This window comes from Diceros bicornis, chromosome 31, assembly GCF_020826845.1.
Source record: "Diceros bicornis minor isolate mBicDic1 chromosome 31, mDicBic1.mat.cur, whole genome shotgun sequence".
NCBI classification, from domain to species: domain Eukaryota; kingdom Metazoa; phylum Chordata; class Mammalia; order Perissodactyla; family Rhinocerotidae; genus Diceros; species Diceros bicornis.
In genome coordinates, this window is record NC_080770.1 from 14,887,575 (window position 1) to 14,904,800 (window position 17,226).

The 17,226-nt window shown below is 39.6% G+C and overlaps 1 protein-coding gene and 1 pseudogene across 1 annotated transcript; one reads left to right on the forward strand and one right to left on the reverse strand.

Annotated features, from left to right (window-relative positions):
* Positions 1-3,341: 3,341 nt before the first annotated feature.
* Positions 3,342-3,975, reverse strand: LOC131395319 (mitochondrial calcium uniporter regulator 1-like; annotated as a pseudogene).
* A 9,318-nt stretch (positions 3,976-13,293) lies between these two features.
* LOC131395320 (olfactory receptor 5B21) lies at positions 13,294-14,241 on the forward strand. Its single transcript, XM_058527242.1, has one exon. The coding sequence runs from the start codon at positions 13,297-13,299 to the stop codon at positions 14,239-14,241; it is 945 nt and encodes a 314-aa protein (XP_058383225.1). The 5' UTR covers positions 13,294-13,296.
* The last annotated feature ends 2,985 nt before the right edge of the window (positions 14,242-17,226 follow it).

Here is a 17,226-nt window from a genome sequence, read left to right on the forward strand (position 1 = left end):
CAAAGAGTTATTTTCATTTTGTTGGGATTCTAGCTGTGAGGATAATAAAAAAAAACATTGCTGCTGAGAAGTATATTTATTATCACTTAGGGGGAGCCGGCCTAAGAAAGAAGCCAACAGAAAGGACAGTTGAGCTGAGTCATGAAGAGGCCATGTCTTCTTTTTTTTTGAGCCACCCAATCCTACCATATTAGCGTCTTAACCCCAGATTGGGAAGTTACGTGAGCAAATAAATTCTCTTTTTTGCTTAAACTGATATGAGTTGGAATTCTGTCACCGATTAATTGAGCAAGCAGAATAGATATATTCTCTCTTTTATAAACAAAGTACTGTGCAAGAATGAAAAATGAATGAACAAATAAATTCAATCGTGGCACAGAATGTACGTTGTATGTCACGATGAAAAACAAGTAGACAAAAATAATATCTGATCACTTCCCAATGCTTTTTACTTTAGAGCACAGTGAAACACTTTGTAATTTAAGTCTGAGGCATTCTGTGAATAGTTCATATATTTAGAAAGCAAACTACTTGTTCCTGTCTAATTTGTTAGTAAAGTTGAGTCATGCATGTCAATCTCACTAAGGGGACAGAAAGGAGGGAAAGTGCTGTCATCCTCTAAGACTCAAAAACATGTTGGAAATCATGTTATATATGCTGCATTGTCTAGTGCTCCTCCATAGAAAACTATTAAATCTTTAATGTTACTGTAATGCTATGCATTTGTAGTGAAAAATAGTTAAAAAAAATCTTGATGTCCTACTTGCAAACAAAAAAGAAAGAAAAATTAGAAAATTATAAAAGAATTGAATTTCCCTTTATTATGAAAGTTGGTACTTGAAGAAAATTGGGTTTACAAGTGCTTGAGGAAGAGAAAGAAGACATTTATAGTGATTCTGGGAGGAGATCATGGGGCTACTTTTCCGTGCTTTGGAGGTTGAGAGTGGTGATTTTCTTTATGTCCTATAACACTTGGAAAATATGACTTTCCCTCTCCAGGTACTCTTGCATTTTCAGACATGAGATAAGAAATATTGGAGGCTCAAAGATAAAGTGAGGAACTTAGGAGAGAAATTTTCCTAAAATGATCTGAAAATTTTGAAAGAGAGGGAAAGTAGAAGGGTAGAAAGTTATAAGATATATAAGAGAACGTGTGAGTTTGGCAGAGTGAGATTTCCAGAGCTTCTAGCAAAGGAGGAAACATGGGAAATGAGGAGTGTGACACAGAACACACTCTCTGTGAGGAAAAGAAAGGAAGTGGTGGGGTGGGGGTGGGGTCTGTCGCTCAGTTAATCTCCTTATACAAACTGCTTATCCTGGAGTGTCTCTTAGTTTGGATTGTCCTAGAAGTAGACCCTGAGACTAGAATTTGTGCACAATAGTCTATTCAGGAGGGGATCTCTGGATGTACAGGTAGGAGAGTACGGAAGTGAGATAGCAAAGGAAGCAGGCCAACTCAATGTGCATTGATGAACATGTTACTGCTGTGGGAAGTTGGAGATCAACATGCTTGAGAACCTTTGAGATTTGTTATAGAACACATGGATGTCAACCAATCCCCCCATCCCACCTCTACCTCCTCTGACCTGCCCTGTATGCAAGCTGGACATGCTCCTGTGGCCAAAGAAAGCCCTTAGTCTAAGTCACAGTTGCTTGAAAGCATCAGTGTGCTTTTGGGAAGCATCAGCATGCACCCAGCAGTGAGTGTCAACAGTTGTGGGGGGGAGAGGACTTACAGCATCTGTTGGGGAAAGTTATGAAGGGGTAAGCATATCAGAACAAATTCATTGGAAAGGTCTTCAAATCACTGATCACCACAATACTTTGACTGTATGGTAAGCCATTTGTTTGCAAAGCTCTAAAATACTCCCAGCTCTTGGAGGATTAATGCATTTCATCCAGTGTAGTAATGGTCGAGGGGATTGAGGGAGGATGAGAGTGGGCAAGGATTATTATTTCCATTTTACTTATGGAAATGTGATCAATTACATGAATAGACCAAGATCACCCAATTTTAGTGATAACACTAGAACCAGAACCAAAGTTTGCTTAGTCCTTGCGTGGGACACTTTCTCTTACGCTCTACATCAACAATGTAAAGCACATCTCAGAAATATGGCCCACGAAGTGAATTTTCAAGCAGCAAGTGAGGGTACTAGGGCAGGAAAGTGATCCATTGTTGTAAGCCTATGTTGTTTTTGGGTAGAGTGGCAAGAAAGTATCCTAGGCACCAGACAAACCAAAGTTCAAATGTTGATTCTACCACTTAAAAACTGTGTAAACCTTGGTTAAGCCACCTTATCTTCTCCAAACTTCAGTCTCATAATGTGCTAAATGTGGGTAATAGTACCTCCTGTGTGGGGATTAACCAAGATAATAAGTGAGAAAGGGCTTTGTAAACTGCCAAGAACCGTACATAAAAGGCATTAACAAAATAGACCAAGAGATACGTGAAGAAGTCAACATAGCTTCCATCTCTAGCATTTCCATGGAGACTGTGAAACTGTCGCAGGCTTTTAGTTGTTTTTGTCTGATTTTAGAAATCTTTTTTAAGGCTCAGGATGAAAGCTGATGGAATTGAAAATGCTGGGAGATTAGGAAAAGAGCTTGAGTTTGAGCTCATAATCTTCCTTTGCAGCAACACATTGACAAAGTAATGCTCAAGAATGAATGATTTCCATGGCACAGGAAATCCATCCAGTTGGCTGCTTCCCATAGATAGGAAGCAGCTAACCTCGGTTAAGGAAGCAGAGCCATGGGAAAAAAGTTTAGGAACCTTCCAATGCCGTGATTTTCACTGCCTGTGAATGGCCTAACCATAATTCGAGGGAAATTCCCAGGCAAATCCTTGTCATCATCATTATTTGTATTAGTTTGCTAGGGCTGCCACAACAAAATACCACAGACTGGGTGGCTGAAACAACAGAAATTTATTTTCTCACAGTTCTAGAGGTTGGAAGTCCAAGATTAAGATATCAACATATTTGGTTTCTCCTGAGGCCTCTCTCCTTGGCTTGCAGATGGCTGCCTTCTCTGTGTCCTCATGTGGACTTTTCTCTGTGTGTGTGCGTCCCCAGTGTCTCTTTCTCTTCTTTTCAGGACACCAGTCCTATTGGATTAGATCCCCACCCTTATGACCTCATTTAACCATAATTATCTCTTTAAAGGCCCTATCTCCAAAAACAGACACACTGGGGATTAAAGCTTCAACATATGAGTTTTGTGGGGACACAATTCAGTCTATAACATTACTTAAGAGAATGCAGTGGCAAAGATAAAACTCCACATCATGCTTTCTGATCACCAGCTAGATGGTGTCACTCTGTTAGCTAATTCCAAACTCACCAACAGGCAAATTTTGGTCTTTTTTTTTTTTTTTTTAAGTAGACACTTTTTTCTATCCACAGGCAATAAAATCCCAGAGCTACTGTTAGCCATGTAAATACAGACATTGCTAAATATTTAGTATTATTAAGCTTGTGTGACTCAAACATGGTTTTGAGGCCAGCAACCTCAGTGTCTGCCTTCCTGTCTGTCTGGATGAGGGTCTGATCTTGTTGAGTATGCAATGCCACCATCTCTGTCTTCATTTCCAGCAGCTTCCTTTTGGTCAAAGAATATAATTCTTTTACTCTGCTCTTTTCTAGATTGAAGTCTAATTTGGTATCTGTTTGGACATTGATCACTTTATCCATCACTTGTTATTTTAACTGTTGTGGTTCAAGTTTATTTTCTCGTTTTCTGCTCTGAGGGATGAAAATTTACTCTTCTCCAAAACATATCATCTTTTTTTACATTAGCAATCTGAGATATTATTTGCTGAAGAGTGATATCTTGCGGCATGGTGACCATGGGGACCATGTCTTTGTAGACGATATTCATGTTGACCTCCATGATCTTGACCAATGCAGATGCAATGATTTCTGCTTGTTGAGTAGTAAACCCACTTTCTTTGAGTAAACACACTATGGCATGGGTGTATGGTTATTTGGGACTGATGTATTTCAGTTTCAGTTGAAAGGTGGGCAAGACTTTATGATGTGGGTCTTGATTTAAAGCGTGAGTTTCCATGCCAGCTATACTGCTTTCTAGTTCTGTTACGTTGTGCAGTATCATTTGATTTTTGATCATTTGTTCATTAACTCAGTGAACACAAACATCTCTTTTGAGATGTTTTGTGGAAAAGAGAGGTGCATTAGAAGGGTGGCTTTAAGAACAATCAGAGTTGAGAAGTATTTTTTGAATGATTGTGTGCTGAGAGGAAGAAGGTCATAGAGATGGAGATATTGGAGACTTCAGATGAAGATTTAGATGAAGAAGATTTAAGATGATAACTTGATCAAGTGGGTTTTAAAGGAGACAGATGAGATGGAAGCAAGAGCCCATAGGAGAGTGTTATCCTTAGGAATAAAGATGGTCCATCTTCTATGTTTATATATGCAAATGTGCTGTAATACAGCGGATGGATGCTGGTTTCTTTTCCAAAGGTGGGAGGGAGATATATTTCAAGGCACCAATTTAAACTGTTCCTTTTTATTTTTCATTAACAAATAAACCCTCAGGGTTTACAAATCTACAAATAGATAATTTTCTATTTTTGTTCCTAATGAGAAGCATACAGTGCTTTTTTTAAACTATCACATCTGGTGATCTGAATGCTAGTTTGGTGAGTTAAGGACAAATAAATTTCCCTTAAGTGAGCTCCTCAAGTGACATCTCTGTGCCTAGTCCAATTTACTAAATAGAGAATCAGATGGTATTTGCATAATTTGGTAGGCCCATACTGTCTGCAGGCACTGTCTTTTGGTTCCAAGAGAAAGCCCAAGATGAGTAAGACACAGTCTCTGCCCTCAAGGAGCTGACAGTCTTGGTAGAGTCACACATTCATTCCTAATATGAGCCTGTCCATATAGGATGGTTTCTTCCCTGGCAACAGAGCTCAGGGTAGTGAAAGACATAGAGATGTAGGGCTGGGAGAAGTGAATGTATTAGGTTCTGGGAAAGGAAAAAAAGGAGACAAATAATATACAGAACTAAATACTGCAAGGTAATTTGAAAAAGTGTTATTAATAGGACACATGTATTTTTCATAACCTCAGAGAAAAACTTCACAGTGGATTTGGCTTTAATTTAAGCTCCAAGTGAAAGAGATAAAAGAAAGACATAAAACCGGGGCATTCCAACCCAGAGGAAAAGCATGAAGTAAGGCAAAGGGCAAAAATATGCATGATGTGATAGGTGGAGAAAAGATCTTGTTTATTTAGGATCTACCACCTGTCAAACACCGTGCTAGGCACTTTTGAGTGTGTGTGTGGGTAGAAAGTGGAATACTTGGTGGTATAAAGAGAAATAAAACTGGAAAGGTTGACTGGGGCTAGTTTGCTTCAAATGTCAGCCTGGAGAAGCTGCACATTATCCTGTAGGCAACAAGCAAGTCATCATGGTTTTGAACACGATGGATTGAAGAGAGAATGGGAGGTGGTGGGAGGTGTGACCATGCATGAGCTGAGGTTCCAAGCTTCCTGTGCATGTCCCGTTGTCAAGATTTTACTTACAAAACACAGATTCAAAGATGAAATTGTCAATAATTTGAAGATGGTATCTTCAGAGCACTATAAGGGCATGAACTATGTATATATATATATATATAATATAAGGGAACCAAGTATAGAAACTTTCTGAACACAGGATCCTGTGTGACTGTGCTGGATGCATATATGTGAACCTGGCTCTGGAGTGACCTTTAGGAACATTGTTTCAATAGAATGGGAATAGAAATAGTTGAGGCTAGAGTGCAGAGGACTGAGGGCAGAATGGGAGGTGATGTAGACTACTATTGATAATTTTGATGGTAAAAGGAAGGATACTGGTATAGCACGAGGGTATATTAGGGTGGGAGAAAGCCTTTTGAGAGTTTAGGGGAAGAGGTGGGTAACTTAAGCATGTTTGTGAATAAATGGGGTAAGAGTGAGTAAGGGAGGGTATAAAAGACAGGCAGTAATTGCATAGTAAGATCTCACAGAAGTAAGCAGAGATAGGGTCAACAGCAGAGATGGAGGGGGCAGCCTGGGAAAAGAAGAGGGAAGTTCTGAGATAAGAAGACAGAAGAGGAAGCAATGGATTTAAATGGAGAGGCTGAGGTGGAGTAAACATTGGATGGCCCCAATTTTAGTGAAGGAGATGATGTCATTCGTAGAGAATGCAGATACGTGAGTGCAGAGGCTGAGGCACGAACGGAAGCTCAGGAAATTCTGGGGAAATTGACAGATAGGAATATGTCAGGAGCTTAGAGCCATGGGTTTCAATTATTCTGTTAATCAGTTGAGTGGCTTTAGGCATATCACTTCACCTCTATGAATCTATTTATTCCTTGATAAAATTAAACATTTACAAAATAACACATATTTGTACAGTACTTAGTATTCTAAGTACTTTACACCTGTTAATTAATTCTCACAACAACCCCATCAGGAGAAAGAGAGGAATGGAGAGGCTAAGTGACTTGTAGGAGCCTTCCAGGCACTAGAAGATAGAGCTGGGATTTGAACCTATGCATCTGGCTCTGGGGACTATACTTGTCACCTCTGGGCTATGGTGTCTTGTGTACCTTAACACCTAGTAATTTCTTAGATCTTAAAAAGTGCCGACATCTGATGTGGGCATGAAATTAACTTTTTAGACAGACTAGTAGCTTCTTGATTCTTCTTGTAAGTCCAAAACATCTTTCCTATATGAACTTATTGGTCAGTGCCACAGAGGAAAACAAACTCATTTTTCCCAGCCATCACCACCGGGAATGGCTCATCACAGGAAAGGCTTGAAATTGCCGCAAGGTGGCAGCATTAACTCAAAGATGGACAGAAACTGTTATCTAGCTTTGAACTAACCCCAAAGTCAGGACTGGCCGTTTTCTTACCTTTTATTTTTCTAAAACCCCGAGGTATAACTATTTGAAGGTAAAGTCACTATTTGATCTTGTGAGGAGACCAACAGTGAAGGAGCCAGAGAAGTCAAAGTGGAAGTATTCTCCCAGGAATTAAGAGCCTTTGGGAGAGAAAAGAAAGAAGACATATTCAGTGCCGTGAGGAACTGATGAGGCTCAAAGAGATTAATAATTGATCTAAGTTATCCATTCAGTAAGCAGCACATTTCAGATCTCTCACTCACCAAAACCAGGACCATCCCACTTTACCATGTTAATAGTCTTCATTTTAAGCTGTTTAATTTTTTAGAATATTAAACACTGTTAGAGGAAAGTACTATGTTATTTGATCAAGCCAGAGGTTTTGGCTAGATTGAGTCAGTTGTGAGGATGTTGAACCTCTAGGTGAGGTTTTCGCTTGTTTCATCTCTCCTTCCCCCCCTTCCATTTTTCTTCTTATTCTTTTCCTCTTTTCTCTCCTTCCTGTTCTTTCTTCACCTCTTTCCCTTTTCTCCTTTCTACTTTTTCCTTGGTTGTTGTATTGATCACGTAAAGTGATAAAAAGGAAATCCAGTCTTTGAAGTTGGATGCATGGATCAGGAGATTAGATGCTACAAAATTCCAAGAGTGGTGCAGAAAAATCCTTGTCCTCATATCACCTAGCTTGCCACCTACTTGGCCCCTTCTCGTTTCTTCTTTCATCAAATATATTTTAATCTATTCCAACAGCAAATTTTTCCATGAAAATCTTTTCATGGAAGAAAGAAAAATAGGTAAACAAGTTTTGCTTTTGTAACTGACTTTACTAGAACTCTATGTTTCATTTGTGAAACCCTATGAGAAACAGGCCCCTTTTCTAGATTCTGAGAGCATCCCTCGTCTTCTACATCCAGAAGGAGCAGTAGAGCACAGTGTAACAGTATAGAGACCTTGAGTCAGACAGATTTGAGCATCTCCTTATTGTCTGGATCTAGAAGTTGTTCCAGGCTTGTCTAGTATATTCCTTGTTCTCGTGCTAGAATCAGTTTTTTCTCCAGGAGCCCTTGTTCCTTTTATTTGAGAATATTATTAGAAACCAAGATCTGGGAGTGAGGTATATTCTGCAGTTTTCAAATCTGTAAAACCGGAAAGATAATATGTTTCTCATAGAGTTCTGTGAACATCGAGTGAAATAACAGACACATAGTACTTAACAAGAACCTGTAACATAGGACGCATCCAATATATGATAATTCAGTAGGGGTTGAAATAGAATCCTTTGCTTCCTGTAAGCTCCAGTTAAAGGTCATGTAAAACCAAGTTGATTGGAAAAAAAATTCCTGAAAGTGTTTTGATCCACAAAGCTTCTTAGTACTTGGGGTTCTTTGGTCAGAGCTGAGTTTAGGCAAAGTGGAGATTCTGATGAAGTTTATTGTCTGTATTTGGCATTTTAAAATTTGTCTCCATTTAGTCTTAAAAGAACCAAATCTCTATGCTCACCGAAAGTCTTCCGTGGGCTGAGTGAGGATGGTTGGACCCTCCAGCTCCTTTGAAGGCACTTTTGATGGAACTTGATCATAGATAATCTTAGCCTGTGCTTGAAGAATTGCTCCCCCCACCCCCCCCGGCCTTTAAGGCTCTTCCATATCAGAATAATGTTTCATTCCCTCAGAAAAGTGGTGTTTTGAGTGCTTGTTTGCATGTCGTTGAGCCCTGGATTGGGGTAGGGTCCTTAGGGAACGTCCCTCCAGAGAGTCCCAAATCTACATAGATGCCAGGCCATCCCAGCTCATCACACAGTTTGGTATGACTCACTCAGGCTCTGAAACAAATAGCAATGGCAGCTGAACTGCCTTTACACTTTTACCACACAGCCTCAGGAAATCTTTTAGTATTTGAAATCTGAGGTCCTCAGAGACTAAACAGCTTTTCTTTTCTTTTTCAGACTTCAAAAAGTCTGGTAGTTGAAGGCAGTTCTGAATGGAGATCTCATAATGCCGGAGGAAGTAGGTATGTTTTCCATGCCCTTTTTTAAAGCGGTAATCCTCACACTGTGGGAAGAAATAATGGATTTGTCTAGGAGAAAGGGATAAAAAGTGACTCAATTCCATTTTTTTTCCCCAATGTCCTCTGCCATATCTCATGAGAAATTGAGACAGAGAGAGCCTCCCGTAGGTAATTTTAGGTCACCATTTCTTAAACAGCCACTGACATAGTCATTGCTAAATAGAATGCTGCTGCCAACTGGTGTTAATAAAATCAAGGAACCAAGTTCATATGATTGACCCACAGTTTAATAACAAGACAAATAAATTAGTGTGTATTGAGCACCCACCACAGACCACACAGTAGCTGGATTTTCCCATATTTTATCTTACTTAATCTTCTATTGATAGAGGGAAATTGACTTGCCTATAATGCCACAGCTAGCAAGCATTAATCTATTATTCTAACTCAACTGTTGAGCTTCTAGCCCATTAATTCAAGTATTTAACAAATATTTAAGAGTCTACTACGTGCCTGGCACTAGTCTAGGCGGTGAGTAACGATTCACAAAAAACAGTGACAGATCTTGTCTCTTTCTTCATGGAATTTAATAGTTGTCTGTTGAAAGTCTACTTTGGAACTCTCCAAATAGGATGTGATGGCTGGCGGTGATTGTTCAAATCCCTTTAGAAACAATTTTGATGCAACTTTTATTTCCAGACAATCTTGGTGGTTTAGACTCCTCTTTCTCTCTTTAGAACAATAATAATCCCTAATATTTTAATGTTTTGCAGTTTTCAACACACTTTCTCATTTGTGAAATATTAAATAAAGCAGTCTTCCACATACTATCTTTAAGTATTTAAAAAGTGTCTTTATTCTTTCAAGGCTCCTTCTGATATTTATTTTAGGCCCATGTAGAAAAGCTTGGTCATTGCAAGACTTGGGTGGGAGGCAACACAGCAGCAGCAGCAGCAGGATTTGGATTCAGGCCTTGCAACCCTTCAAGGGTGGTGCCGGGCAAAAGAAGCCCTTCCTCTCTCTGCACTGACTCCAGATTTCTCTTTGCTGTTCTGGATCCAGGCACATTCATTAACAGTGACTGCAATGCATAATGGATAGGGTTGTCCATCAGGAAAACGTAGAAAGTGCCTTGAATGTTGTTTGCTAATGTATGAAGATGGCAGTCTGGGGTAATTCAATATAGGAGTGTGTGACGACTGTTAGAAATCAGACCTACAGCTTAGAAGACTATAATCAGGTGGTCAGTATTAACCAAGGAAATTGATCAAACAAGCATTTGAGAAGGTGTTTTGGAAAAGAATTCAGAATCCACACGAAATCAGCTGCCTTTCATTCTTGGAGTTTTTCCAGGTTGTTCATCCTACTTTGTGTTGGGGAAGAGGTTAGTTTGAGATAGGAGGGTGCACATCTCTTTAGTCAAAGGGCCACAGTACTTGGCAAGCAGTTTTTTCTTCCTGGACTCCCCACCAGCAATGAGCAGCAATATTTGGCTGGAGCTCTAGACCTTGAATCAGCCACTTTATCTCACCAAGTTTCAGTTTATTCATGTATATATCTATACACGAATATAGGTATATAACATATATATGTATGTTGTGATATATATTATATAATATATCTAACTCATTGAATTGTTGTGATTAAATGAAGATGTGAATGCAGTAGAGTTTTATGAACTCCAAAACAATGGTCTCCAACTGGGGGCAATGTTGTCCCCTACTCCCAGGGACGTTTGAGACATTTGCAATGTCTGGAGGCATTGTTGGTGTCACAACTGGGGAAGGGGGTGTGTTACTGGCATCCAGTGGGTAGAGGCCAGGGATACGGCTAAACATCCTACAATGCATAGGACAGACTCCTCACCCCCACGGCAAAGAACTGTCCAGCCCATAATATCAATAATGCTGAGTTTGAGAAATCCCGCTCTGGAGTATTGTATAGATTTTGCAATTAAGTATTTGTGTGACCTTGAGGGGCACCACATACCTCAGTTTCCTAATATGTAAGATCAGGAAACTGCCTACTATAGATTACAGAATACTCTGTCTGCTAAATTAGAGAGTACACACACTTGCCAAAAGTCAAAAGAAAGAAAAATGAAAAGAACTGGATAAATGTAATGGGAAGTGCTGCTGGTTGGGAAGTTAATTGGTACATTCCTGATTGGAAATCTAGCAATAAGCGAAAAAGTGAAAAAAATAGGAAATTCTAGGGATTTATCCTAAAGAAAAAAAGAAACTTGAGAAGACGCCTACAAGGGTATTATTCACTGGAGCACTATTTATAAAGGTGAAAAATTGGAAATGTGGAGTATCGTCATGGTTCCTGTCTAATAGTGTTTCACAAGCTGGTTGAGCCAGTTCTTGTGATACCAACCACAATGCATGTGTGTGATGGTCATCCAAACAGGACAGGCTGGGCTGCACCCTTCTTTTTGTGGTATAAAAAAGGCTCCTTACCAATGTGATCACTGTAGTTGCTTTCCAAGGTGAGCCAAAGTCAAGCAGAGCTGAAGCAATTTTCCCCTTCTAGGCCCTTGTTTCTCTCTCTCCTTTCTCCGCACCTTTTTTCTCTTCCCTTGGCTGAGCCTGTTCTCACCCAATCTACTTCAAGGGACAGGAAAAGCCCCTAAAAACCTCAGACTAAGGAAAAACAACAGGAGAGAGCCACAGGGCACTAGAATTAGAACACAAGCCTTTCTCCAGGCCTGCGTGTCCCCAATCTCTGTTACTTCTGAATGTTTTTCATACTGCAAGTCTAAGCTAATATATCTGCAGGAAACATGGACCCAGAGGAACAAGGGAACAATAAGCTGTTTGTTGTGGGGTTAGGTAGCATGAAAAAATACTTAAACACTTTGCTATTGATGTTCTGTTCAAGTCACTTAATATTTATTTATGTGTGTAAGAGGCCATGGAATACTAGGTGCGCCAGAGGGGATGAAGACAGTGTCCCAAGGGGCTTAGAGCTAGTTAAGGAGCCGGGTGTTTGCCCAAATAATTGTGTGAATCAACCGAGACTCAAGTGCTTTGCAGAGAAGAGAGGACTTAATTGTAACCAGGATCAATAACAAAGACTTCTGGTAAGAGATGCAGATATATATATCTCCATGTAAGTATATAAATATAAAGTTCTATTGAATCACTGTTGAAGGATAAACTCATAAAGACATGAAAAGTTGTAGTTAAGAGCTCTGGATTTAATATCAGACAGACCAGGGTTTTAATTCCACTTCCAATACTTAATAGTTATGTGACTTTGGGCAATAGTTATTTTATTGTTGTTATTATTATTTTATAATAATAGCTCTCCAGTCCTATCTAAAAGCTGCTAGGTTTTAGGAGCAGATAGTAGCCAGGAAAAGGAGACCAAGTAGGAGACATACTGTCAACTGGAAACAATTTAAATAAGAAAGCAAAATGCTCTATTTGCATGTCTTATATCATAGAGCATTGTTTATAAAGGCAAAAAATTGGAAATGAAGGAGTGAGGTATTATCTTATATAGAGTTTCTCCTTGTATAAAATGAGGAAAATAATGGGATCAATCCCAAAGAGTTGGTGTGAAGATTAAATGAGCTAACTACAAGTAAAGCCCTTGGAGCAGTGCCTGGCATATAGTAAGCTATTATTATGATTTCTATGATTAATACCATATAATCATATGTGCATAGAAAATGTCAGGAAATCTCCATAGAGGCTATATTCTTGGAAGTAGAATAAGAAGACAAGAAATGAGGGATTTCTACTTTTTATTTAATACTGTTCTCTTTTCGATTTTTTAAAATTAAATAAATAAAATCTTAAAAACGGTGCTATCAGACACATCATATTTTTTTTTTTTCCTGAGGAAGATTAGCCTTGAGCTAACATCCGTGCCAATCTTCCTCTGTTTTATGTGTGGGTAGCTGCCACAGCATGGCTGATGAGTAGTGTAGGTCCATGCCCAGGATCTAAACCCACAAACCCAGGTCACCAAAGTGGAGCACGCCAAACTCAACCAGAAGGCCACGGAGCTGTCCCCATCATAATTTTTTATATGATGTAAACAGAATAATTCAAGCTCTGAATGTATAGACTTTGGATTCAGAAATATAAAGGTGTGCACTTTGATTCTGACCCCTACTAATTAGGTTATTTTGGTTAACATTAAGCTCCCTGAGATTTAACTTTCTCATCTGAGAAACGGGCATAATAGCACCTATCTCACAGGATTAAATGCTATAATATAATGGAGGGGTATAACTTTGCCTTACACATAGTAGTACATTCTTCATATATATTAATTTTCTATTTTTATATCATCCCATCATTCATCTTATACTTTCATCTGAGTGTCATTGATTCCTCTTCTTTAATCCTCAGGGTACATTCAAGTTGACCTTAATGGAGAATAGCACAGAAATGATAGAGTTCATCCTCATGGGATTAACAGATGATCCCCATCTTCAGGTTCCTCTCTTCCTGGTATTTTTGTTTATCTACCTCATCACTCTGATTGAGAATGGGGGGATGATGGTGATCATCTACTCAGACTTTCACCTCCACACTCCAATGTACTTCTTCCTCAGTAACCTTTCCTTTGTAGATCTGGGTTACTCCTTAGCCATAGTTTCTAAGATGGTGGCAGTGCAGTCAGGGAGCAAAGTCATCTCCTACAATAGATGTGCCGCTCAGTTCTTCTTTGTGGGTTCTCACACTGTCGAGTACTACCTCCTGGCCTCCATGGCCTATGACCCCCATGCAGCAGTATATAGGCCTCTTCATTACAGCACTACCATGACAGCAGGTGTGTGTGCCCTCCTGACTATTGGCTCCTACGTCTGTGGCTTCCTCAATGCTTCTGTCCACACAGCAGACACCTTTAGACTCTACTTCTGTGGTTCTAATGAGATTAATCATTTTTTCTGCGACATGCCTCCACTCCTGGCTCTCTCATGCTCCAATACATGCATCAGCGAGTTGGTTGTCTACTTTGCCATGAGTTTCAATGTCTTTTTCACCCTCCTTGTAATCCTCATCTCCTACCTCTTCATATACATTGTCATTCAAAGGATGCGTTCTGCTGAAGGACGAAAGAAAGCCTTCTCCACTTGTGCGTCCCATCTCACTGCAGTGTCCATCTTCTATGGCCCGATCATCTTCATGTACTTACACCCCAACTCCAGCCAGTCCATGGACACAGACAAAATAGCCTCTGTATTTTACTCTGTGGTGATTCCTATGCTAAATCCTTTGATCTACAGCCTTAGGAACAAAGAAGTGAAAAACACTGTCTGGAAAATACTCAACAAACTTTACCCCCATTCTTTAAGTGTGAATAGGATGTAGGCAGATAACTAAGGGGTAAACCTTTCCTCAGACCTAGATGCCGTCATGACTTCTGAAGTTTGGCAGATTTCATTTCTTTCTTTTCCAAGAATAGTGGTTACTTCTGCTATTAGGAGAAATCATAAAAAGCAGCACTTTGAAATGTCTCACTGAGGAAGATAATCTTATATTTAGTGAACAACACCACGAGATGTTTAAACCTTTCGTGCATTCATTTCTTGACATGGTTTAAAGCAGAAGATCAAATCGTAAACTGAATGCCTTGAATTTGCCCTTTCCTATTTTTATTTGGAAGAAATTTCCATTCACTATTAAAATATGGTATAAGAAGCACATCTCCATTGAATAATATTTGTCAACTGGAATGCACAGCATTATGCTTTTCATTTCTTTGGTCCATGGATTTGAAAGTTAAAATTTCTAATGCTGACAGAGGATGCTTCAATATTTTTAATGATGTCTCAAAGAAGGTTGTGATTTGAAGGACAAGACACTGGACCAAGACTCAGGTGACCCTGTATTAAATGCTTCCAACCTCCTGTGCTTCTGTGCCCACCCATAGTCCCACGGTCACTCATTGGTTGTGCACTTTTGTATTTTCCATCTCCTTCTTTTAAAGTGTTGAGACAACTTTGGTAGAAAACAATTAGTGTGTTGTGTATGTAAGTTTCCATAGATAAATTGTTTAAACTTTAACCTGAATAAACATATCTTTCTCTAGAGAGCTCTCACTCTGTTCTATACTTTTGGCCCTTGTCTAACATAATTACCGAAACTTGCAGAAGGTTTGGAAAAATAAAGCATTTTTTTCCCCAAGAACTATGAAAGAGGATATTTGTCTTCCAAATTAAATGCTTTCATTTCTTAACACCCTTAAGTTTGGTGAAACTATTATGAATACACATAATAGCTTTCTGTGCCCTCTTTGCTTCTGTTTTTTCAATAATTCAGTTCGCCTCTTGGATCCCTGTTGCATTCTGAGGTTCTGTAATTAGATACTGCAAGAATAAAAAAGCCTGTGGAAATTTACTTCTTAAGATGGGAATGACACGATGATGCACAGCGCAAGTCCACCTTCAGGTCTGGTTTCATGTGCTAGATGGTGTGAGCAAATGTGTGTGTGTGGGAAAGGAGTGGTGATTAATTTTACTTCTCACGTTATAAACTCTCGATGATGTTTATAGCTACAATTAGTCTGTCACCACCTATTTCATGATGTCAAGATCTCAAAAAAAAAAAAAGAGTTTTTATTTTAAAATGTGAAAACAAGAAATCTTGGTGGGCTAAATCAGGGAGCTTAGAAGGTCAAATTAGTTTTGAGATTATCAAACTCTTTTATGTACAAGGCAGCCTCTGTCTGAGGAGGGTTGATCATGGGTCTTATGGAGAGAGGAGCAAAGCGGGAGTTTTGGAACATGAGGCCCACCTATAGGGAAAGCTTTTCCTGGCACAAGGCCATCATCACCTAAAGGGATCAGGGGCTTCTCCTGGATCCAAGGCCTTGACAACCTAGACTTGCATCATCTATCCTCCTCCTATCCCCTTTAGCAGTGAGACCTATCCAGCAACACACATAGAAGAATGGCCTTGAAAGGCCAGGATCCACTTCACATAGGAGTCATTCTCAGTGACTTACAGAAGTTGCAGAGCTCAAGGGTGCCCAGATTTGGAAATGAGTCTAGGAAGCAGCTATCCAAGCGTTGAGTACATTCCAGTCTGAGCTTCTTCTTCTTCTTCTTTTTTTTTTTTGTGAGGAAGATCGGCCCTGAGCTAACATCTGCCAATCCTCCTCTTTTTGCTGAGGAAGACTGGCCCTGGGCTAACGTTTGTGCCCGTCTTCCTCTACTTTATATGGGCCGCCGCCACAGCATGGCTCAACAAGTGGTGTGTAGGTGTGCCCCCGGGATCCTAACCAGCGAACCCCGGGCCGCTGCAGCAGAGCGCGCGCACTTAACCCCTTGAGCCACTGGGCTGGCCCCTTTTTCTTTTTATTGTAGTAACATTTGTTTATAACATTGTATAAATTTAAGGTGTACATCATTATACTTCTATTTCTGCATAGATTACATCATGTTCACCACCCAAATACTAATTACAACCAATCGCCACACACATGTGCCGAATTATCCCCTTCACCCTCCTCCCTCCCCCTTCCCCTCTGGTAACCACCAATCCAATCTCTGTCTCTATGTGTTTCTTTATTGTTGTTATTATCTACTACTTAATGAAGGAAATCATACAGTATTTGACCTTCTCCCTCTGACTTATTTCACTTTGCATTATACCCTCAATGTCCATCCATGTTGTCACAAATGGCTGGATTTCATCGTTTCTTATGGCTGAGTAGTATTCCATTGTGTATATATACCACATCTTCTTTATCCATTCGTCCCTTGATGGGCGCTTAGGTTGCTTCCAAGTCTTGGCTATTGTGACTTATGCTGAGATGAACACAGGGGTGCATGTATCTTTACGCATTGGTGTTTTCATTTTCTTTGGATAAATACCCAGCAATGGAATAGCTAGATCGTACGGTAGTTCTATTCTTAATTTTTTGAGGAATCTCCATATTCTTTTCCATAGTGGCTGCACCAGTTTCCACTCCCACCAGCAGTGTATGAATGTTCCCTTCTCTCCACATCCTCTCCAAGACTTGTTTCCTGTCTTGTTAATTATGGCCATTCTGACGGGCGTGAGGTGATATCTCATTGTAGTTTTGATTTGCATTTCCCTGATAGTTAGTGATGTTGAACATCTTTTCCTGTGCCTGTTGGCCATCTGTATATCTTCTTTGGACAAATATCTTTTCAGGTCTTTTGCCCATTTTTTAATTGGGTTATTAGTTTTTTTGTTGTTGAGGTGTATGAGTTCTTTATATATTTTGGAGATTAAGCCCTTATCAGATGTATGGTTTGCAAATATCTCCTCCCAATTGTTAGGTTGTCTTTTCGTTTTGTTGATGGTTTCCTTTGTTGTGCAGAAGCT

Bases quoted from the DNA above. Each gene is read 5' to 3' on its own strand.
- LOC131395320 (XM_058527242.1), top strand. From the start codon at position 13,297: ATGGAGAATAGCACAGAAATGATAGAGTTCATCCTCATGGGATTAACA.